At 44.8% G+C, this 24,044-nt stretch overlaps 1 protein-coding gene across 1 annotated transcript in view; it reads right to left on the minus strand.

Annotated features, from left to right (window-relative positions):
• The window catches only part of LOC147672896 (aarF domain-containing protein kinase 1-like), a gene marked incomplete at its 3' end in the record, with an annotated part of 519,161 nt that overhangs the window by 443,604 nt on the left and 51,513 nt on the right, over nt 1-24,044 (minus strand). Inside the window, exon 2 of the mRNA XM_086947942.1 lies at nt 5,888-6,032. Within this exon, the coding sequence (XP_086804068.1) occupies nt 5,888-6,022 (135 nt within the window). The remainder of the gene's footprint in view (nt 1-5,887; nt 6,033-24,044) is intronic.

The raw sequence follows: 24,044 nt of genomic DNA on the forward strand, positions 1-24,044 counted from the left end.
CAGAAAGCACTGCACTTGGATGCGAGGACATTCTTGGGAGCCGCAAGATCCCCCTCGCTGCAAGTTGGGATGTAATCCTAACTGCACTGACCCACACACAAGGGAATGCCACGCCTTCAGACTCCTGTAGATGATACACCTCAAGAGCGCATTCCATAGAGGAGAGCACGCAGGGAGGAGAAGTGGAAAGGAGTGAGGTAAGAATTCCAAACCACCGAATAAGTGCAACCATGAACATACCCTATGCCCAGCTAGCAGCCAGCTAGCTGGGCATAGGGTAGAGTAACACCAAGATTGTTGCTCCCAGGGTACCTAAGCGCCAGCCTCACAGTTGAGATCCCTACCCCTTTAAGTATTATTTTGCAACAGTTTTGTTAACACCCCTCCTCCACAGTTACAGAGCACATTGTGATAAATGCAGGCACAGCGCAGTTGCACAGCGTAAGACATATTAGGAACATCATCACTGACACCACAGACAAGTACCCAAGACAATGTGCCTGATGCAAGGCAAGATATGAAAGACATCATAGAAGTGGTATAATTTGCTGTTAAACTTTAAATGATTCATTGGACACAGAAAGGTGTACATGACACGAATATCAGAAATGTCCTTCCTTTTCTTTGTCAGTTATCGTAGCATATCACAACTTAAGGAACCAATGTGTGCCTGGTATGTTTTTATTGTGAAAAAAACCGGTAATAAAAACAGTTGTTAAAAAAAACGTAAATGAAAGGAAAACAGTACTTAAAACGATCTGTTTAAGAATTGGGTCAAGGTCATCAGGGCAGGACTCTCTGCAGAACAGAGCTGGCTCTATCAGGGGGCCCCCTGAATGGCTGGGTCCCTGGGCCAGAGCCCACTTTGCCCATGCCTTAAAACGTCTCTGGGATTGCTAAAAGAGAACAGGCTCACCGGAGTCTGAGGTTTTCTGTGCTAGGTCGGTGGTCTAGTAGAGGTCACGCATGCCTCACATTAGCAGTTCACTGCGACGTCTTGCACACTAGTATCTCGGCCGGGTGATGTCAGGTGTGGCTGTAGTCGTCAGCGAGTGACTCAGCCGTGCCGCGAGCGCGCATGGCTCCCGCCCGTGGCGCCGAATGTGACGTCACATCACGTCGAATTGTAGAAGATGCTACCCAATGCACTTTCGAGGCCAAAGGCAGTTCAAGGGGATTCCCAAACTCATGTTTTTTGCCGCCCTCCCCCTTTTGCCGCCCTAAGCAGCTGCCTAGTCTTGTCTAATGGTAGAAACGGCCGCCGGGGACACAGGGCACCCAAAGCTAAACTTCCGCCCCCCAAGATTGGGTGCATATGTCCATTGTTACAGATAATTCCAAACTAATCTACCTAACCGCACTAATTACCACCAAACACTCTCCCTTCTGGCACACACTGGCTTACCCAGCCCACCCCTGTCCTTTTAATTTGGGTCTATATTGCAGCCTGTTGAGACATCTCTGAATCACACATCCCTAACATTAACTGAGGTACCACCCTGTTTATCAGACCACCATAAGAATCCAGAAAGCCCGGAGACATTGCCGCTAGGTCCCGGGCCAAAACACAGGAGTTGAAAAGTAGCAATAATCAGGCTGTTGCTTATACAGGTACTGTGCAGTGTCTGCTATTTGGTTCCACTGCACAAAGAAAAGTAAAGTCTATAAAAAGTGATGGATGTGACGCTTGAATTAAAATCCACCTCTGGTAATTACTTGAGGCCCCATTACAATCCATTATTATTTTGCACCACGCCACCTCAGTTTGGACCCAGCCATATGCAAAGCAGTGTTGACCCTACTCGAACAGTAACAGCCCAGCCCGATCTGTCAGGCCAAGTCCTCCCTGAACCGGAACACAAGCAATCCAAGACCAGTTTCGCCCCGAATGGGGTTTGTTAGTCAGGTGGATGGTTCCAGTGCCATGGTGAGTATGGGACCCACATAATCTACCATGAATCGTCTTCCTTCATTTCTATATATATGCATGCAGTGATTGATGTACTATAGCTTATTTTGAATTTTATTGTAATTCATCCCTTACTTAGTAACTAATCTATACTTTGCAGCTTTCTCCGGAATTGGGGCCTGCACTGCATTGCACTCAGCAATGCTTTAAATCTACATACGAAGGAGGCATTAACTCTGCTCACATTGAGTTCTACTATAGGGCCTCTAAATTAGTGGTCATCAGCAATTAGTGGTAAGACACTCAAGGGGTCCTGGCCTATGCCTCTGAGAAATGGGCATTCCATGGCACTGAATTACAATACTTACTATAAAGAGGGAATCTGTCACCATCACTACACCTGGTGACACAGGTAGTGATCCACACATGCAGAATAGCCTCAAGAGCAATTGGATGGGATAAGAAATTCATGGAACAATCACCACAATGGTAAGGCTCCACCTTACATCATGTTCCAGCAATGGAAGGCTTTCATAAGTGGGATATCTTAGGTATTTTTTCTACCTTAGATCTGATTGCTGCCACAAGGCTAAAAACATATCAGGCCTTACACACCGAATAGAACCTACACCTCAGCCAGTTTTACCGATACCTACCATTACGACACACCCCAGCACCACGCATCAAGGGGTTGAAAGGCCTTCGGGAATGCAACACCTTGGAGGCAAAACTGATCCTGGTGGACTAGGAGACCACAACATGCGATACACATTTGAGGCACTGCCAACGGACTGGGGCAAGACCTGTGGCCCCTGCTGATTAAGAATGTGCAGAAGCTACAGCACCCTCGAGACACTCCGCAACAGCAACAAGGTTTCGCCTCCTCCTGTTAAAATACTTCCATAGATCATACCTCACGAGACGAAGGTTTTGGAAGATGGGGGTGGTTGCCTCTTCCTAACCTTTATAGATCGAATTGCATATGTGTGCAAGAACTTAGATATTTACTTATTTGTTTTGCACAGCTTTATTACGTCACTTTCTCTCATTTAGAAACTTTAAAGATCTATGGAGTGAGTATCTAGACCAGTGGTTCTAGGTCCGCAAAGCCTACACAGCAAGTCCAAGGGCGCTTAGAAAATTAAATAATTTTAACAGATTAATAAAAAGTGTATAAAAATAAAACAGCAAAATGTACAATTGAAAAATGTAACACGTTCTGTAAATGTAAGGGAATTAAAAACTGAGAGCTAAAAAATTAAGTTGATATCCTCAGATTGATTCATGGGACAAGTGCAAGCGCATCAAACAAAATAGAGTATGGATGACGACAGACCGCATTTGAATTTAGAAAAGCTCCAACCTTCCTATTAAAATTATAATGTTGATTGTTTTATATTCGTGAATTAAATCAAATATTTAATCATTTGTGGAATTTGTACTGTTTTGTAGTTCAAATTCCTTAAGCAGGGTCTCAGTAGGCATGGGCGGAAAATCCGTTCCGCTCGCGGATTTTGCGGATTTTCGGGAAATCCGCAATCCGCGAGATTTGCGAATCTCCCGCAAAATCCGCAAATCCGCGAGCAGCGGATTTTGCTCGCACTGCTCGCACTGTTCGCGTGAGTTCGCGTGAGTTCGCGCCCCGCGAATAAGTGCAAAATTGCAGAAATACGATTTTAGCAAAACTGAAAGTAACTACTTACCAGGTTCAAAAGTTCAGGCTCATCATTAGTAGCCATTTCCTGTAGTGCTTCCTGAGGGGCCCCTCCAGAGTTCAGTTGCCAGTTGAAACTATTATGTGACCCTGCTCTGAACCTCAGAATAGTTACACATATGCCACAAAGGTCCTGAATTACAGCTAAGGGAGACAAGCAGGAGCCAGGCTGGAAGTTAAAATCCATTAATCAGCCCCTAATTCATTATTGTCAGTTGGGGCAGGGCAGGTGTTGTAACTAATTTTGCAACAATGAAAGCACTTAGCAAGTGCAAAAGATCACTAATCAGGGCGCACTAAGGAAGCAGGTGCCAGCTAAAAAAATATTCTGTGACACATTAATCAGCCCCAAATTAATTCAGGTCACTTGAGGCAGGGAAGGTGTGCTTTGCTTTGCCGAAAATAATGTACACTGGACAACCAGAGGGTGTGGTGATGAAACAGAGGGTGGCATGGGTGGGCCAGAGGGTGGCATGAGTAGTCAGAGAGTGGCAGTGGTGACAGAGAGTGGCAGTGATGAAGAAGAGTGTCCCAAACAGGCTGGACACGTAGAAACAACAAGTTCGCGAAACTTGAGACCCGACAGGTAAGTTCGCAATTTGCGAAAGTGTACAAAACCCTCGCGAACTGGCAGAAACACGGGCGAACACAAAAAAAAAAAATTCGCGGGAATTCGCGGATTTTGCGGATTGCGAATCCGCAAATCCGCAAAATTCGCGAACGCGAGATCCGCAAAATTCGCTCATGCTTAGGTCTCAGATTCAATTATTGGCTCAGTAGGGGTCCCCGGATTCGAATATAGATTCTGTGGGGGTCCTTGAGTTCCAGTAATTATTAAGTGGGGGTCCACAGAAGTCAAAAGGTAAATTACTGTAAGTTAACAACATAAAAAACACCACATATATAAAAGCAGATGTGCAAACACCCTTATAAACATAATTCACAATTTCAGTTCAAATATTTAATACAGTAATGAAGGATTAAGCATACACTTGTACTAGCATATAAGCATTAACCTAAGTAATCAATCAAGAAACAGTCTTTAGGAATTTATAACATTCCTGCTCTTTTATTAAGTTGTCATCTTTATGAATGTTTACTGATATGTTAAATTTGATACTCGTCTGAAGATTTAAGTTTAAGATCTGTAGTAGAAACACAAGGATGAAAGGTATAACCGAAAGATAAACTGAGAAAGATAAGATTTAAAATGTACAATTCTCTGAATCTAACAATTGTACTAGTATTAAATACTAAGGGGCTGATTCCGCCCGCCATCGTAGCAGGATCGGACCGCCTGACTAAGGCGGCAGTCCCGCAACCCAAATTACGATGCGACCGCCACCGAGGCGGTTGCATCCAGCAATTTAACATTACGGTGGGTTCTGCTAGCTGCAAAACACGCCCCAAAGTTAAATGGCCATGTCAAGCATTTCCCTGCACAATGTGGCAGGCACCAATCGGTGCCTGCCACCTTGTGCATGGAAATGTAGGGGGCTATCATGGGTACCCCCCAGTGCACAACTGGCTCCCCCAACACAGAGGGGGCCGCAACGGGCCCCTAAATCCAGCCTCCGCCAGCCTTTCCATGGAGGTTCCAGCGCCATGGAAAGGCTGGCTGACGCTAACATTGTAATCGGGCGGGCGGTGCCTGCTAAGCACCGTCACCATATGCCCAATCTTATCTGCTCTGCCAGGCAATCGTTACGTTTGCCTGTGGCTGAAGCATAGAAAACGCTTGCGGAACGTTTCCCCCCACCATCCTCATGTGGCGTGGGAAATAGGCATTCAGATGGAGGAGGGACTGCCAAAGCTGGGCCGGCTATCCCTTCTTCATCGTAATCAGCCCCTTAGTGTTGGTACTGTGTGGAATATGGGTATGAATGCAATCATGCTAGTAGTAGTTTTGCATTAGAATGGTTGACTGATGCACATGTGCCACACTATGATTAAGTGAACTTCCATTAACAAAGTGCATTTCAAGTTTGCCTGTGGTTACTTGAAATGTGTTCAAGTGGACGAGAGTTTCTAGGTTGCAAATGGTTTGCTGAGGAGGGTACAGTCAAGAGCTGAAGTATGAGTGTTATTTTTCTGATCTGGGATTTATCTAGATATAAGTTTCACACTACAATTTAGAGTACTGTTGTGAATGGTATGGGGTTTAGAAATCCCATCAAAGGTTGGAGACTCATCTATGCATAGACATTCAAACAACACATTTCAATAATACACATTACCACCTCCGACATGCATGTTGAACCTACAGCAAATACAGCTCGTCCTATCCTGATGAAGCCGAAATCGTTGGGATCCACATACTTGTTGCCGTAGAGGTATAGACCGGATGTTGCCAAGGCAGCAGTTGCTACATATGTGAGCCTCAGTGTTCGCCGAGCCATAATATGGATTCTGCAAGAGAAGCATAAAAAATATATGCATATGTGCATCTAAAAGAAAAAGAAAAAAAAATAAGAATACAGCTCAAAGGCATATGGGGCCATATGTAGGTGGCCAAATACCGATCGGTAACACCGAAAAAGGCTCATTTTCGGTGTTACCGACAAATATGTAGCCATGTGAGATGTAGGTAATACCGAATAGGATCGATAATAACGAATCGGTAAAAACCTTACGTCACCGAATCGGAATTACCGAAACAATGAGATCCGATTCGGTAGAAACGAATCGGTAAAACCCCCAAATATGCTATGTAGCAAACCCCGGTAATACCGAATTTGGCCAAAATCAGTGATAACGAATCGCTAATTACCACGTTTCTGGAGCATGTGGTAATCAGGAGGAGTCTATATAAACAGACCCAAAATGCATCTGTATGACCACAATGGCAGGCCTTTATCTCATAGCAAGGTGCCTACGCCTGAGAGCAGCAGGAATGAGGATCTGGAGACGTGAGGAGCAGGTGTACAGAGTACGCATCACTCTGTTCCACTTGACAGACGCTGAAATACACGAGAGATACAGATTGCACCCAGACACCATCCTGGAGCTAATACGGGACCTAACACCCTATCTGGAGCATCAGACACCAAGGGCCCACGCAATCCCCCCCCATGTCCAGGTACTCTGCTGCCTGCACCTGCTAGCATCAGGAAGTTTCCAGGGTGTGATAGCAGCAGTGGGTGGAGTATCACAGAGCTGCCTCTCCCGGATCTTCGACACCTTCCTAGACGCCATGATGGACAGAATGGAACATTACATATCCTTCCCCAGTACGCAGGTGGAGCTGCAGAGAACCAAGCTGGAGTTCTATCAACTTGCCTACTTCCCCCACGTGATCGGCTGCATCGATGGGACCCACATTCCCATCTGCCCACCTGCAGCAAGTGAATACATTTACAGGAACCGCAAATCCACCCACTCAATCAATGTGCAGGTGATCTGCAATGCCAAACACATTATCACAGACATTGTGGCCAAATACCCCGGGAGTACCCACGATGCTTACATCTTCAGGAACAGTGGCATACATACACATCTGCTTGCTGGTGAATTTGCCGACGGATACATACTAGGTAAGTAAATGTCACACACCCTGATGTACACCCTGCCACAAGCTGTTGGTCACACCAATCAATGCCACTTACTTCTCTTCATAGGTGACAGCGCATATGCCCTCCGGCCGTATCTCCTCACACCATATCTAAACCCAACCACCCGAAGGGAGAGGAGATACAATGTGGCACATAGGAGCACACGCAACGTGGTGGAGCGCACTTTTGGTTTGCTCAAAAGCAGATTCCGTTGCCTCCACAAAACAGGAGGTGCGTGTCTGTACAGCCCCATCAAATGTTGCAAGATTATTGCTACGTGTGCAATGCTACACAATCTGGCCACGAAAAAAGGAACTGCAGTGGAACTAACTGAGTCAGAGGACGAAGACGAGGACAACCCTCAGCCAGAGCCCAGCGCGGCTGGTGCTGCAATTGAACATGATGGGAGACATAGACGGGCAGAGATAACATCACACTATTTCTGAGTGAGTAACGACACTGAGGCATTTCAAATTACATGTAGAGGTGTTTATTTGGCACACCTACAGCATTCTGAGCAATGTCCAATTGGACATGGGTTACATCACCCATCACATGCATGTGGACAGCCAGAGTCCTTCACTTCTTGCGTCCCCGTGCTGCACGTGCATGTTCCCCATCCACACTGACTTGTGAGTTGGACCGTTCCTGTGCTGGGACAGTACGTCCACTACGCCTCCTGCACTCGGTGGGTGAGGGTGTGATGCTACCACGGCTGGAAGCCTCCTCACTGTCCCCCCCCCCTTCCATATTTGAGGCCTTAGCATTCTGCATGAGCTCTAGCACTGAGGTCATGGACACCATCCCCCTGGCCACATCCCTGCTGCAATGCGCCATCTCCTCCTGCATGGCGATGGACCGGCGACACATCAGTGATGTCGTAGTGGCCAGCCGGTTCACCGACTTAGTATAGTCTTGGAGTCTCAGTCTCTGTCGGCGCATGCAAACACGGTCCTGCTCCAGCTGGCTGCACAGGTTGTCCACCGAGGTTGCTACCCTCTCCATCCCTGCAGACATATTCTCCCCCATGGCACTGATACCCTTCTCCATCTTGTGCATATGTCTGTTAATGTTTGCCACCTCCCTGTGTAACGACTTCATCTCCCTCCATTGCAGGCGCTGGACCTTCAGCATGTTGCCTTCCAGTCTAGCAAACACACTGCCACCCTGCTCAAATTCCACTGGACTGTCCGGCCTTGCCCTGCGGCGTCGTGATGAGATGTTCGCACCCTCGGATGCTGAACCAGCCCGCTCCCTGTTGGATCTCTCTACGATAGGACTTTGTTGGCGCTGGCTGCCCTCCTCCTCCGACGCCTCCATCTGCTGGAGGGTGATCACGGCATGCCTCCTGCCTGACTGTGGTTGTGGTGGTGGTGGTGATGGTGGTGGTGGTGTAGGTGAACGTCGCAGTGGTGACTGAGTGAGAGGGGATTGCGGCCCTCCCTGGCGCTGTGGTGATGTCTGTGGTGGACGATTGGCTGGCTGCGATGGCGCAGAGCTGGTGTTCCCTGCAGCCATGCTGTCTTCATCGTGTTCACTCCCCTCTGGCCTGGCTGACCTGCCTCTGCTGCCCTCAGCTGCACTGCGAGATGACTCGCCTGAAATGACACAAATGTAAATTTTCTCAATGCTCTGTCTGCAATGCCATTGCATTAAAGTACATGCCAACAGTGCACAGTGGTTATCCTGACCTGTCCAATTATGTTACCATGCTATTGTGTTAGCTGCCCTGACAGTCCTGATCATGATTTCACACTGACTACATCACCCAGAATGCATTGCAGGTAAGCAGTAAGACATGGTGTGGAGTGGGAGCACTTTTACCACTATGGGGGTTGGGGTTTGGGAGGGGCTAGGGCAGCATGCTGGGCATGCTTCTTACCTTGTTTTCTAGCTGCTCTGGCGGAGCTGTCTGCGTCTCCTATGCCACTCACACTCTCCCGCTGGATGGTGGACTCCACCATCTGTTCCAGTGGTGTTGGTACTGGGGCTCGATTTTTTCCTCCTCCAGTTTTCCCTGCCAGCCTATGTCTCTCTGCCATCCTCTGTTTTGCAGTTTTTCTGAGGTCGTACCACCTCTTTCTGATGTCCTCTATGGTGCGCAGGGTCACACCTATGGCATTGATCTTGTCCCGAATGCCACTCCATATTTGCCTCTTCTGTGCGTCTGGCACTTGGTGGGACTGGGCTCCAAACAGCTTGTGGTACTCTTGGGTGACTTCCTCAATCAGGATCTCAAGCTCCTTGTCGCTGAACTTGAGTTTTCTTTTTCTTTCACCTCCCTCCTTCTCCTTGTCCTGGCTTGCCATTGCAATGCTTGTTCTGTTGTTTTTCTCTATTCTTTTTCTGGTCTATTTTGCTGCTGCCTCCTCAGCTCTCCTGCCTGCCTGTCTGCCTCCCAGTGAGCTCCAGGCCCTGTGCACCTGGCTGGGTGTGGCAACTTCCTGTTTGGGAAGTAAATGGGTGTATCAGGATTGGCTGATTCACCAAAACGCTGTTTTTCGAATTACCGATTCGGTATTTCCGATTTTGGGTGTGGATTCGGTAACATCGATTCGGTATTAGCCTTTCGGTATGTATTTTTATTACCGATCTGGTCACAATCGGTATTTAATACCGATTAGGAACGAATCGGTAATGTTTAACGAATATTTACCTACATCACGTTTACCTCATTCTTAATACCGATTCGGTATGATTCGGTATTACGGAGTCGGTATTTGAAATTTACCTACATATGGCCCATGATTGTTCCACTCTTAGACTGGATGCGTTTAGGTTAACAGCACAAGCACCACATCAAATCACCTCAAGAACTGGAAGCTCTGGATACACTCAGTAAATTACCTAGGGATAAAATGCCAGTCCCTAGCATGTGAAGGCTTAATCCCTCGAGAACTGAACAGGCGAAGGGATATACAGTCCATCACTTCTAGGACAAAATGGGCTCAGGAGATGGCTGTAGAGGTATACAGCCAAACTCGCTCAAGGGCTATAGGGCTTCGTACTGGCACAGTAAAACAGCTATTGAACTCTAGAGTAGGGCGAGTCACAGTGCAAGACAGCACAAGATTCAGAGACCTTCTCTATGAACCATTTTACAGTCCTGTTGGTGTATATATACTTGGTGGTGTATATATACCTCTTACTACCAAAATGGTATCTAGTGCAAGCTTATATCGATGTGCTTCATAGGAGCAAGATACAAAGATCAAGTTATGTGCCCCTTAAATGTTTATATGTAGTCTGTGCAAGTAGTGGAGAAAGTTTCTGACCCAGTAGTACGCAGGCACCCCAGAGGTCAAAAGTTAAGACAAAAAAATGTTTCTGGGGAATGGCTCAATGATAGGAATATATCATCATAAAGTCCTCACTTTTAGTGTTGGATTGTTTGACAAGACACACAAGGGTATACATCCTCGCATCTTCTGTCTCTGTGTTTGATGGGCATTTTCAAGGTGTGCAATCAACCATTCCTGGAGGGCAAGGCTCATCTATTACAGGTCTGGCACCATACTTCGCCTTTGATTGTAGCTCAACAGCCTTCTTGTATGATTCATTTTGTGTGGCTGACAAGAGCTGAAGTCCTTGCCACATCTATCCGATGGTTGTCTACTTGACTGTGGTTGTGTACGAGCAATGTTTCCTTATCATGTTTGTATGCATGGGATAACGTAAAATGTTTAACAGAGAAGCCTATGATGTGAAGCTGTCCACAAACACTAACCAGTAGCTTCAAAGCAGAAGGTACCAGTGTTTATTTTTTTAACGCATGGCAAGCTTCTCTATAACCCATTTTTTCCCACTACTAGACTCTCTGACAAGATGTGTAGCGCGCATGATTCAACGTCCTTTCCCCACCAAAGTGATATTTCAACAGGGCATCAATCGTGACTGGGCTAGCAGAGCATGACCAACAGTATGCAGAGCATGGCTAAGGGTATGTCGACTGCTGGTAAATGTATGCAGTGTGGCTGAAGGTGTGCTGAGTTATTGTGAAATTGTGCAGGTCACAATTGAGATGAAGCAGTGCATGGTTAAGGCTATGCAGAGTGACTGTGGTTCCTGGTTTTGTGGAGAAACTGTGGTTCAGAGCAATGGTGTTTTAGAGTGCACAGGGCATGAGCCAAACACTGTAGCAGTACAGTGCATCTTCATTAATATCCTAATATTGCAGGCTTCGTAAACTTCCCACAAGCTTCTGAATATGTTAGTTTAAAAAGGCCAGTAGTCTACAGTTTTAGAGTTTATATGTTGCATTTAAGTGTTATGTTCTGTTCCTACTGTATGACTTAGACATCAGTGACTCCTTTTATATGAATCTTAACCTAATAAGGCAGAAGAGACCTACAGGGGCTATGAGCACTGTAGTTTATGTAGAGTGGAGCAGAGCACAAACGCTTAAGGAAAGAAGAACCAATTATAGCAACTGGGATGATTCACTTTTGATACACATGAGGTTGAGGATCACTCCTGCCTAAGGCCCTCTCCTTAACCCTCCCAACCACTTTCTTCAATAAAAAGTGACCTTGCAGGACGGTTTTTTCTAATACTTCACCTGTCCACACACTAAACTTCCTTTCAGAAGTCATTTCTCTTAACGGTGGTTCCTCTGTTTCTCATCCTCTTGAATGTTTATTTTGTCCCCAAAACCTACAGTTTTCATTCAGACAACGATTATGTTGTGTCCGAAATCATCTGTTTGATCCCAAACAAAAACCCACCTCTAAAATCATCATAAATCTTTCTGAGGAAATGGAGCTAGGTGGCAACCATAGTTTCAGGTAAACCTGCAACTGGCAGCAGCTGGATGCAGTGATTATTTTAAGGAGATATGGTACAAGAATATTGTAGTCAGAATATGGTCTACCATAAATATTGCGTCCTAACAATCTTGTACAAAAACATAGTCCCATTGAAGTTAATCATAGAAAATCTCTTGGGGGCGCAAGTGAGTGGGCTCACTTTTCAACCCCTCGGGGATTTTCCCTTTCCACCGGCTGCAAAAGGACTACTCAATCCCGGCTGCAGATTTGTTCCTTTATGCACAGCTGAGACACTGAATGACCTCCCGAGCTATGAGCCTGGGTCCTCCCCTCCCCCCTCACCCCCTTTGAGAAATGGCTGGCGTGGAAAGATGGAGATAAGCGCCTTATTTCTAAACTCAATGCTCTACTCTCTGACGAGAGCTCGCTCCCAAGACCAAGGGCCAAATATCTGGGAAGATGAACTAGGGCACCTCCTCTCCAACAAAGAATGGAGTGACATTTACTATAGGTTACATCACACAGCACACGAATTGTCCGTTATGGAGTCTGCCTAGAATATTGCCTCCTACTGGTACCTTACACCTGCACATATACATAGCTGGAATAAAGGGCACTCTGAAAAATGCTGGCAGGGCTGTGGCCAAATGGGCTCCCTCCTTTACCTCTTGTGGCATTGTCCTAAATTGGCCAGGTACAGGGACCAGTTCTTGAACGACATTGACCTAGCATTTGACACAACTACACTCCGCTTCCCTGCATGAACGTTCTCAGGGTTACCTAATCCCCTGAACTTCCCCTTGGGGATGATCGGGGGAGGCAAATGGCACTAGCATTGAATGCTATACGTCACATACTCCTTGTGCCCTGGGGAACAGAGGAAGTCATGGACAACATAATGTGGCTAGACAGATTATGGGTATAATTAGTCTATATTAGAAAATCTCTACACATTGGGACAATAGCCTTTTAAATTATATTTACAATACAATATGTATTTGACACAATAGTTCTGTATGCAATAGTCAGACATACAACTGTTTTAAGAACTGGTTTGACCTGCACTTCTTTTGTATCAGCATTTAACCGTATCTTCCCAAGGCATTCTATCGGACCTAAACAAATCACTGAAATCCCAAGCTATTTTGATCACACCTAGACAGATGATAACCCCAGACAGGAACATTGCCTGTCCTAGCATTCCCTTCATTCTACCACACAATGACTTTAAACCCTCTGACAAATCGCACCTCCAATATCTTTGGGCTTGCAATCTGAGCAAGGAACTAACAGACTGCAGGACCAATTCCACTGTTCTGCATTGCTGTCAAAGCATAAGGCAGGACCTGTCATTTCCCATACAACATACTACTCCACTTATTTAGGGTCTGATTGCAAGTATAGGTGCTAGTTATCGCATCGGGTAAATAACAATGTGAGAAGTTAGCCTGGCATATGATGTCCACTAGTTCAAGTGGGCACCTTGCACCAGTCTAATCGACCCTTATTGATGGTTGTAAAGTCAACCTTCTAGAAAGCTATCCTAGTGGTAGAATGAACCAGCAGTCTTCAGTCTTCAGGCTAAGACTTCAGTAGGCGAGTTAAGCAAGTTGTTTTACCATATATAATTACCAAATGAAAGAACACCACACAAGGTATATATCAAATATATATGTATTTAATCTAAACACAACCCCTCTGCACTCTTTATGAGGTCAGAGGTAAAAATACAATACAAGTCACACAGTTAATATACGATAAGTTGCACAGTATACGTTATGCCCTAGGGGCCTCACAAACCATATACTAAGAAAATGGTAGAAGTACCACAAGAGAATTAGAAAGCAGGCCTTGGGCCTGTGGGATCGCTGGGGCTACACTAAACAACCAAAGATTAGGAAGTAGGAGGCCCACTGGGGACGTGTGCAGTGTCCAAACACAGGCACGGGTTCCCTTTGACTTTCTATGGAGATTGTAAAAGTTACAAAGTTAAAATTTAAGGACACTTCCGGTTGGACTAGGATGGAACCCTTTTAAACTAGGACACTTCGAGAGTCAAGACCCACGGGAGCACCGGAGTACTCGTGTTACCTCACCCAGGGAAGCCGGGTGCATAGGTGTCTTTTCGTGTCGGGTTTCGTCATAGTTTTCAATGGAGAACTGCAAAGAAGTGCTGCAGGCGACCAGAGGAAAAGGGTCCGGTTGGATCCAAGGGTGGCTCGGAGATGTGAAGAACCTGAAAGCAGAGGGGACAGAGTCTGGGTCACTAGCCAGTGACCAGGTAGGTACCAGGAAGGAACCAGGCGATGTCGGGTGCTTGAAGGTTAAGAAGGTGAGTTTGTCTCTTCAGCCCGAGGTCCAGGAGGTATCGACGATGACCAGGTGCAGGATTCGAGCTGTCCCACGATGGATCTAGATGACTGCGGTGTCGGTATACGGATTGGACCCAACAAGCCTTGGCAACCACAACCCACGCAGGATGTCGAGATTGGCTCTGTTGCAGACCAACCAGGTCTGTGGTGCTTCTCCTTTCAAGGAAAGCTGGAGCAAGCCTGGAGCAACCAGGAAAGCAAGTTAAATTCAAAGGAAGGTCTTCAGGGGGCTCACAAGCCAACTCGCATGGAACCAGGAAGACGTGTCGAGCTCAAATGCAAAGACGGGGCCCAAGGGACTCTCGCAGAGTGTGGGGGCCTGGGCTTCGGTGCAAATGGTGCTCGGGGCTTCTCGTACCCCAATGCAAAACTTACTGAAGCTTCAGGAAAGGAGTGCAGGTAGCAAAATGCAGGATGTCCAAGATGTCCGGTCCCATGTCTCTCGTGTCCGCCACGTGTCTCAGCTTTGCTGTGGATGTGGGTCGGAGTCAGAGAAGTCTGGAAGTCCAGTTCTTGAGTCGCAGAGTCTTCGGGATCTGACGGGAGCCTTGACAATGCAGACCAGCGAAGTTGCTGTTGGTGCCTGTTTGCACAGGATGGTCACTCCTTGACCACAAGGGAGATGGTTTAAGTGAGGGCGGAATTTGCAGATTTTCTGCAATTTCGCAATCCACGAATCTCGCAAAATTGCAGAAAAATCCGCAAATCCGCGAGCGGGACGGATTATCCAAAACTGAAGTACATGAAGCACTTACTGGGTTACAGCAGGTGCCCAAGTTGAAGCTAATTTCTTTGCAACCATTTACAAAATGGTTACAAAGAAATTAACTTCAACTTGGGCACCTGCTGTAACCCTGTAAGTGCTTCCTGAGCGGCGCCTCCAGAGAGTTCGTTACCTACTTGCAACTATTCTCTGACCCTGCTCTGACCCACAAAGCAGGGTCAGAGAATATTTACAAGTATGGCACAATGCTCCTGTCACGAAAATTAAACCTCAACAGGAAGCACTTACAGATATACATAAAGCAGGTGACCGAGTAGAAGCTCAAATTCAGTAACGTTTTAATCAGCCCAAAATATTAGTGAGCACGGTCGAGGCTGGGCAAGTGTGCTTTAACCCCGTCTCTGCCGTCAAAAATTAGCTTTAATACTTCGGGGAGGTCTTTGCATCCATGAGTTTCTCGAGTGTGATCCCCTTGTGGTTCCTGTGACCATGAGGCTGCTTTCTCCTCACCTGCTGCCCTGTTCGCTCTCCGACCCTTTACACAAGAGGCATGTGAACACGAATAGAAGCCCTGCCCGTTTGGCCCCACACCACACACTAGCGGTATCAAACATCTTCCTGCCCTTTCCCCAACTATGATGGACAGCTCACTCAAGATACCTCGGCGCCTTTTGGCGCGGTGGCAAAGTTACAGGAATACATGGTCAGTGGAGACAAATCATCTGGCCCTTTACGCAGCTGCAGTGTAGGAAAAGCACTATACATTTACCCAATGAGGTAGCACTTACTGGATTAGCCAGTAGAAAGTACTCCAGTGCAAATGGCCAAAAAATCTGTGATTTAGCAGGAAAATCCGCGAATTCGCGGATTTGTTTTGCGATTTTGTGGACCACAGATCCGCAAAATTTGCCCATACTTGGATAGCTTCCGTCTTCCAGTCGAAATGGAATGTTGAAGGTCCAGGATATGTCTTTCAAAGATTCGTCCAGGGTAATCTAAAATCCTGAGGACACAGCTCCTATACTTATACTAAGAAAGGGGGCTGGATTACCAGACTAGGTCCCTCCTATGGGTGGACCTGAGAAGGGGGTGGTTACACCCCTTTCCCTTTGTCCAGTTTTGCGCCAAAGCTGGGGCTGGAGTGCCCCAGCAACTGGTTTGAACTGGGCTATGCATGGAGCACCTTGTGTGCCCCAGGCAGTGTCTAGATGCATTCACTGAATGCAGCCATCCCTGCCCCAATACACAAAACCCCTGTCTGGGGAGGTGCCAGCGCCTCCCTGGACAGAAAACCTATTATCCAGGCCTCCCCTGCCGGAGTTTTGTTCAGCAACTGGAGGTCAGGCTTGTGTTTGTGGCAGCAGCATCCATTTTGTGATGCTGAGGCTCTGTTTAACTTTAAACAGGGAAAGCAGTTACCTACATGTATTTTCCTTCTAGAAGGGTGGAATGCTACCCCCGTTGCCAGAATTGGCGGGGGGGTAGTATTCTAAAGTGTTTGACACCTTACACGACATGTTTTGATAAAGCCAAACCAAAGTTAGCATCAACCGCGAGGATTATAATGCACTTAAGAGTATATGGTATGGCTATATCATAGAACAGCTATAAGGAGATGGTTCTGAAAGCTACAGAGGGGCTCAGCTCATGCCAGAGCACTCTCTCACATAAAACCAAGGACTCTGCCTCCAGGATTGTCGAGGTCTACCATAGGAGTGGCGTATAGGTGTATATGTGTCTATATGTAAAGGTAGATATAGGTATACTATATCTAAGTAAGGGGTGATTACACCACCTTACCCAGGTTGTGTGAACAGACCTGTGGTGTCAGTTTGGAAGGCAAACCAGAGGTGGCAAAATACATGCTGCAGCCCCTGGTAGGCCTAGGGTGCACCTATGCCCTGAGTACCTAAGGTACACTATACAGCGGCTCACAAGGGTGACACAGTAACCGATCTGGTATGCACCTAAAGTACATGGTATCAATTTAGAGAGAGAACAGCTGGGCTGGGGGTCTGATTAGGAGGCCCACAGCCACATTAAAGTCAAAAAACCAGAGACTCGCAACCAAAAAGTGGGGGTGACCATAGGAAGCAGACCCTACTCTCCTACACAACCCACCCCCCAAACACAGGGACATTAAACTAACCTTGACTAGTTGAGTCTTCATATTCTAAGTGGAAATATCTGGAGAGTCCATCTGCATTGGCATGCTCAGTCCCAGGTCTATGTTCCACTATAAAGTCTATCCCCTGTAGGATTTTCACCCTTTATCTGGTTTAGCCACAAGAGGGGCTTATGGTCTATCTGAATATCTTGAAGTGGGTGCCAAACAAGTATGGCCTCAGCTTCTTCAGGGCCCAAACCACAGCAAAAGTCTCCCTCTCAATAGCTGACCAACGTTTCTCTTTAGGGGTCAGCCTTCTGCTAATAAAAACTACTGGCTGGTCTTGACCATCTTTTTTCAGTTGTGAAAGCACAGCACCTACCACCAACTCAGAAGCATCTGTTTGGACAATGAATTCTTTGGAGTAGTCTGGACTTTGCAGAATAGGAGCAGTGCACATGACATGCTTCAGGTCATCAAATGTCTTTTGACAGCTGACTGTCCACTGAACTTTCTTTGGCATTTTCTTGGAAGTTAAGTCATTCAGGGGTGTCACTATGGAACCATACCCCTTGACAAATTTCCTGTAGTACCCAGTCAGGCCCAAGAAAGCTCTGACCCGAGTCTGGGTGTTTGGAGCAGTCCAGTCCATTATGGTCTGGATCTTGCTCTGCAATGGTTGAACCTGGCCTCCACCTACAAGGTGGCCCAGTTATACAACCTGACTTGCTCAATCTGGCACTTGGTAGCCTTGATAGTTAGGCCGGCCTTTTACAGGGCCTCCAAAACATTCTTTAGGTGGATCAGGTAATCTTCCCAAGTGGAGCTAAAGACAGCAATATCATCTAGATAAGCTGCATAGTAGTCATCCAGACCTGAGAGGGCTTGGTTCACCAACCTTTGGAATGTGGCAGGTGCATTTTTCAGACCAAAGGGCATCACCACAAACTGATAATGCCCACCAGGGGTTGAAAATACTGTCTTTGGCTTTGCATCATCAGCTAGTCTGATCTGCCAGTAGCCAGCTGTCAGGTCAAATGTACTCAAAAACTTGGCAGATGCCAATCTGTCAATGAGTTCATCTGCCCTGGGTATTGGATGGGCATCTGTCCTAGTGATAGCATGAAGGACTCTGTAATCCACGCAAAACCTCATCTCTCTCTTACCATCTTGGGTGTGAGGTTTTGGCACCAGGACTACTGGACTGGCCCAAGGGCTCTCTGAGGGCTCAATGACTCCCAAATCCAACATTTTTTGGACCTGTGTCCTGATACAGTCCCTGACATGATCAGGTTGCCTGTAAATCTTACTTTTAACAGGCAGACTGTCCCCAGTGTCCACTTCATGAGTCCACCAGGTAGTCTGACTTGGAGTCAGTGAAAACATATGTCTGTAGGACTGTATAACTTGTCTGCAGTCCTGCTGCTGTTTTTTTTTTAATTATTATATTTTTATTGAGAGTTCATAAAAACAAGATCAGCATTACAGAATACATTTGTAGAAATCTTTAGAACAAAACAATGGCATATAGTTATACATAAATAATCAATAATCGAGTATCCATAACATGATTATAAAGTGCAAAAAGTGCTTAAAAAGTGCATATAGGCAGACTAGAGATCATGAAAGTATCTTTTACAGTTCAAAAACACTCCAGAACTTTTCATATTTGTTAAGCGCCCCTGATCTGAGCGAATATTTTCTTTCTCTACCCTGTGTTCGTATTAATTTAGCCTTCCATGCCTGAAAGGTCGGTACATGGTTGGTTTTCCAGCACTGCAGTATGAGTGATTTAGCTTTTAGAGAAGCTATGAAAATAAATTCGTCATGTTTGGTGTTGGTTGCTGAGCAGCCAAAAATCGGGACTAGGTCATCAAATAATATTATAGGAGGTTTTAAGCTCAGAGGAGAGATATATTTCAATTTCCCTCCATAGCGGTTGAATTTTAGAACATTCCCAGATAATATGTTTCCAGGTCGCTTTTTCCTCACATCGAAAGCATTTATTATTATTATTATTATTATTATTTAAAATTTTATATAGCGCGCAGTTACCATTAGGCATCCCAGCGGCAACTAGGGGAAAGATATTGTGGAGATAAGAGGGGGTTCTGTAGATCAACCATTTATTATAAAATTGCATGCGCTTAAAATTAGCGCCGCGAATTTTTTTTTATTACATTTGTTTATTTTATCCCAAATTTGTTAATTGATTTCAAAATCCTCCCTTTTTTTCCACCTCTCAAAGATCTTACTCGAGGATTCCTGTTTCTTGTCCTCTTTTAGTATTTTTATCCAGATACTCATTTTTTTTTAGATTTATTATTCAGTGCTGTGGAGATGTTTTCCTTAAGGTAGAGATTTCCTATATCCAGCTCTCTGAGTATTGGAATCAACATAAAAAATGACCATTTTAGAACGGAATGAGAATGGCTCACCTGGCTAGCAATTTGATCCCATGTCTTCCACCTGTTACCGGCCAGGAAGTCGTCTATTTTTTCAAAACCGTTTTCTTTCCATAAATGTATTATTTTCCTGTCCATGTATCCCTCTTCACCTAGGTTGAGGTTGTTTAAATCAGTTGTGTTACTTATCCTAGGAATGGAATGGGATTTCAGAAACTGGGTTTTCTGTCTAAGAATCCATTGGAAAGACTTGTAGCGGATTTTTTTGGGATCTTTAGTAGCTCTAATTGGATCGATAATCTTTACCCCTGTTACCATTTTCTTCATAAAAAAATTGTCTGCCTCATTCGTGTCTAAAAAGAAAAATCTAAAACTATGGTGTGCAAAAGACGCAGAATAGTATTCCCTTATGTTTGGGAGGGATAATCCTCCTTGTGCAAATGGAAGATATAAAGTGCTAAGTGCAAGTCTAGAAGACTTTTTTGCCCAAAGAAATGAAGATATTAGGGAATCTATTTTTTGTGAAAAAGGAATCCTGAATAACACAGGGAGCTGCATTAAATAAGAAATTAAAAAGAGGTTGGATCGACATGCGTATCAGTGCTGCTCGGCCCATTATAGACAAGGGTAATAGATTCCAGCGTTCTAACAGAGACTCAACCTTTTTTAGCAACGGTAAATAGTTAAGTGAGAACAAATCGTCTAGATTGTCCAAAATAAATATACCCAGATATCTCTTCAGCGTGGGGTTATAAGTTTGCATAAATTCTGGTATTAAAGTGTCTACGGTGCAGTTTAATAAAATAATTTCCATCTTGTTAACGTTAATTTTATAGCCCCCTAGTTTTTGAAAGTCAGAGAATATTTTTAACATTTTCGCTTGACTTAGGGGGTTAGAATCTAAAAACAGGGCAATATCATCGGCATATAATTTTATGTTAGTTATGCCAGCTACTGGGACTGTATTAGTTCGTATATTTCTAATCGCGATCACTAGAGGTTCAATAAATAATGCAAATAAAATTGGAGATAATGGACAGCCTTGTTGGGTGCCTCTAGTGACCTTACATGTACCGACGTTGGAACTGTTGATGATGATCTGTGCCCTGGAACTCAGATATAGTTGTTTTAAAAGGGAGATAAAAACATTCGGGAAATTAAAACTGTGCAAAATTGCAAATAGGCTGTCCCAGGACACTAGATCGAAGGCTTTCTCAGCATCTAGGAACCAAATTTGGGCCTTCACTTTATTAGGTTAAAAAAAATCTAGTGCCTCCAGTACAAACTTTGTATTTGTGTGATGCTGCCTACCAGCAATAAAACCGCACTGATCAGTGATTACCAGACTTCCCACTATTTTATTCAATCGATTTGCTAAAAGCTTAGTAAAAATTTTATAGTCTGTGTTTAGTAGACTTATTGGTCGGTACGAGTTTATATTCTCACTATCCTTTCCCTTTTTTAAAATACTAACTACCACAGCAGAGCGGAAAGAATCCGGGTGGGATCCTCCTTGAAGTAAATCATTTACTAAAGTTACAAGTTCTTTGCGTAAAGTTCCTTCAAATTTTTTTTAAAATTCAATTGGGAGACCATCCTCGCCGTTGGCCTTTCCGTTAGGGAGGGAGCCGATTACCTCATCTAACTCAGACTCTGAGAATGCCTCGTTGAGGCATTCCTTCTCTTCAGCATTTAATTTGGGAATTGTAAATTGAGATAAAAACTCCTCTATTGAATCAATTGAGGTCTCTTCTGTTGTTTGATAGATTCCCTCATAGTGTTTCAGGAACCATTCGCCAATTGAGGCTGTGGTTTTAGCTTGTATTTTAGTGATTGGGTCAGTTAGTTGGTCAATTCTGTTGCGAGCCTGTTTTTCTTTTGTTTGCCACGCCAGGAGCTTCCCTGTATACTCGCTATCCTCATACATCCTCTGGGCGCAGCAGTTAAAATGGGTTTCGCCCAGGACGTAATAAAACTCCCTCATCCTACTCTTAGCCTCGGATAGTTTTTTACTAGAATGTGTAGTTCTAGCCCTGTAGTGTACTTGGGTTGCCTCTATAAGATCTGTTTCTAATCTGCTCTTCTCCTCTTTTCTTGCTTTATGTTTTGGTATATCTTTAGATGTGATAGACCCCCGTAGAGTGGCCTTAAATGCATCCCAAATCGTGTTTAAGGGAGCTGTACCTCTATTACGTGTAAAAAACTTCTCAATGAATTCTTCAATTTCTATGCACCATTGAGGATCTAAAAGGTTATTTTTGTTAAAAAAAACATTGTTTTATAGTGCTTATGTCTTGTGGTCCCAAAATTACCTCCATGGAGACTGCCGCATGGTCTGAAAAAGCATTTGGTAGATGGACATAATTACATAGATTTAAATCATGGGAGGTTAAAAAAAATCCAATCCTGAGGCGGAATTATACTTTGCCGAGAAACATGAATATTCTCTTTTGAGTGGATTGTTAACTCGCCAATGATCCATAATGTCAAGGTCTAATTTGCAACTTTGGATCGCCAAGACGGACTGGGGTTTATACTGGCGGCGATCTTTTTTAGACGAGTCCAATATAGTATTTTGCAAAAGATTGAAGTCACCTCCCCATACTATTATCCCCGAAAGGCCGGTTATAGTGTTTTTTAACTGTAGGATTGGCTGAAAATCGTCTAAAATGGGAGCATATAATGTAGCGAAGATTATATTTACATTATGTAATTTACCATGGGCGACTGCCCATCTGCCTCTGGTATCTGTGGCTGTGCCTTCCAGGATAAAACCTAAATGTTTTCCTATCAGTATACATACTCCTCTCTGTGTCAACCCAGCTGAAGAGGATATGGTATGGCTGGCCCAGTTCTTGAATAATTTATCTGCATCGGCCTGGTCTGTATGATGGGTCTCTTGTAAATAAATAATATCAGGATTTACGTTTTTTAACCAGCATTCAATAGCGTTTTTTTCCGAACATTGTTTAGACCATTTGCATTAAAAAGAGATAAACTTCAGCATGCTATTTCTTTTTTTTTTAAGAAGGCAATGGTTAAAAAAAACTTGTTAAAAAGCAAATATGGTAAGTACGTATGCTAAAAAGGTTATTTAACAGTACAAAAAAAATCGTAAACATCAAAAGATCCTCTCTTTGTGCAAATAGGCAAGTAGTCAAAAACTCTTTGTACATCGAAGAGTGAGTACTCAGTGCAGATGTAGAAACGGAAAAATATAGGTAGCAGCAAATCCTTACTTTGTGCCAAATAGGCAAGTAAACAGTACAGTACAGTAATATAATAAATACCAAAGAACCTCTTTTGTGCAAATAGGCAAGTATAAAAAAAGCGCTTTGTGCATCAATAAATAAATACTTAGTACAGATGTAAAAGCAGCAAGAATAGATAGCAGCAAATCCTTACTTTGTGCAAAATACTCAAATAAACAGTGCAAATATATGATAGCAGCAAACCCTTTCTTTGTGCAAACTAAGCAAATAAGCAATATATGTATTAAAGCCATGTTAAGATCAAATAATCTTGTCTATATCGTATCAGAGCTAATCTTGGAAATAGAACCAAGACTTCTTCAGTATATGAACTCTCCTTTTTTCCCCTGCGACACCTCCCTTCACCACCCCAACTCCCCCAACTCCCCCCCGAGAATCGACGGAACCTCCCCGTGTTCCACTTCCGTCCTTCTCTTTGGCTTCTTCTTTTTGGATGCCATTTCATTGCATCCTTGTGTGCTTCCTGTCGTCTCCTTAGCCCGCCTCAAAAATAGAAACAAGGATCAGCTATAGGCTATTCCCCAAAATAGACTAAGAAAAGTCCTGCTGCTGTTGATCAGTGAGGCTGCCTGCCAAGGCTACACCATCAACTGAACCATCATCAGGGTTCTGAGAAAGCAGGTCTGGGAGAGGGTCACTTTCCTCCTCCTGTCCCTCATCTGTACCCATGAGCAAGCCCATGTCTGCCCTGTCAACATATGGTTTCAATCTGTTGACATGAAGCACCCTGTGGGTGCTCCTGGGAGTTCCAAGGTCAACCAAATAGGTGACTTCTCCCTTCTGTTCAACAATAGTGTGGGGTCCACTCCACTTGTCTTGGAGAGCTGCTGGGGCCACAGGCTCCAACACTCACACTTTCTGTCCTGGCTGGCAAACAGTCAGCACAGCCTTTTGGTCATGCCTGGTCTTTTTCAATTCCTGACTAGCCTCAAGGTTTTTAGATGCCTTTTTCATGTACTCGGCCATCCTGGAGCGGAGACCATGGACATAATCCACAATGTCTTGTTTGGGAGGTTTGAGAGGTAACTCCCATCCCTCCTTCACCAGACAATGGGGCCCTGTTAGAACCGACACTCTAGTTGGCAGAGATATACACTTCTGACAAATAGGGACACACCTTTTCTAGTCAGGGCAAGGGGATCACACCCTTTGATAACCCCTGCTCACCCCCTTGGTAGCTTGGCAGAGCAGACAGGCTTATCTCAGAGGCTGTGTGTTAAGCAT

This window comes from Lissotriton vulgaris, unplaced genomic scaffold (assembly GCF_964263255.1).
Source record: "Lissotriton vulgaris unplaced genomic scaffold, aLisVul1.2 SCAFFOLD_1222, whole genome shotgun sequence".
NCBI lineage: Eukaryota > Metazoa > Chordata > Amphibia > Caudata > Salamandridae > Lissotriton > Lissotriton vulgaris.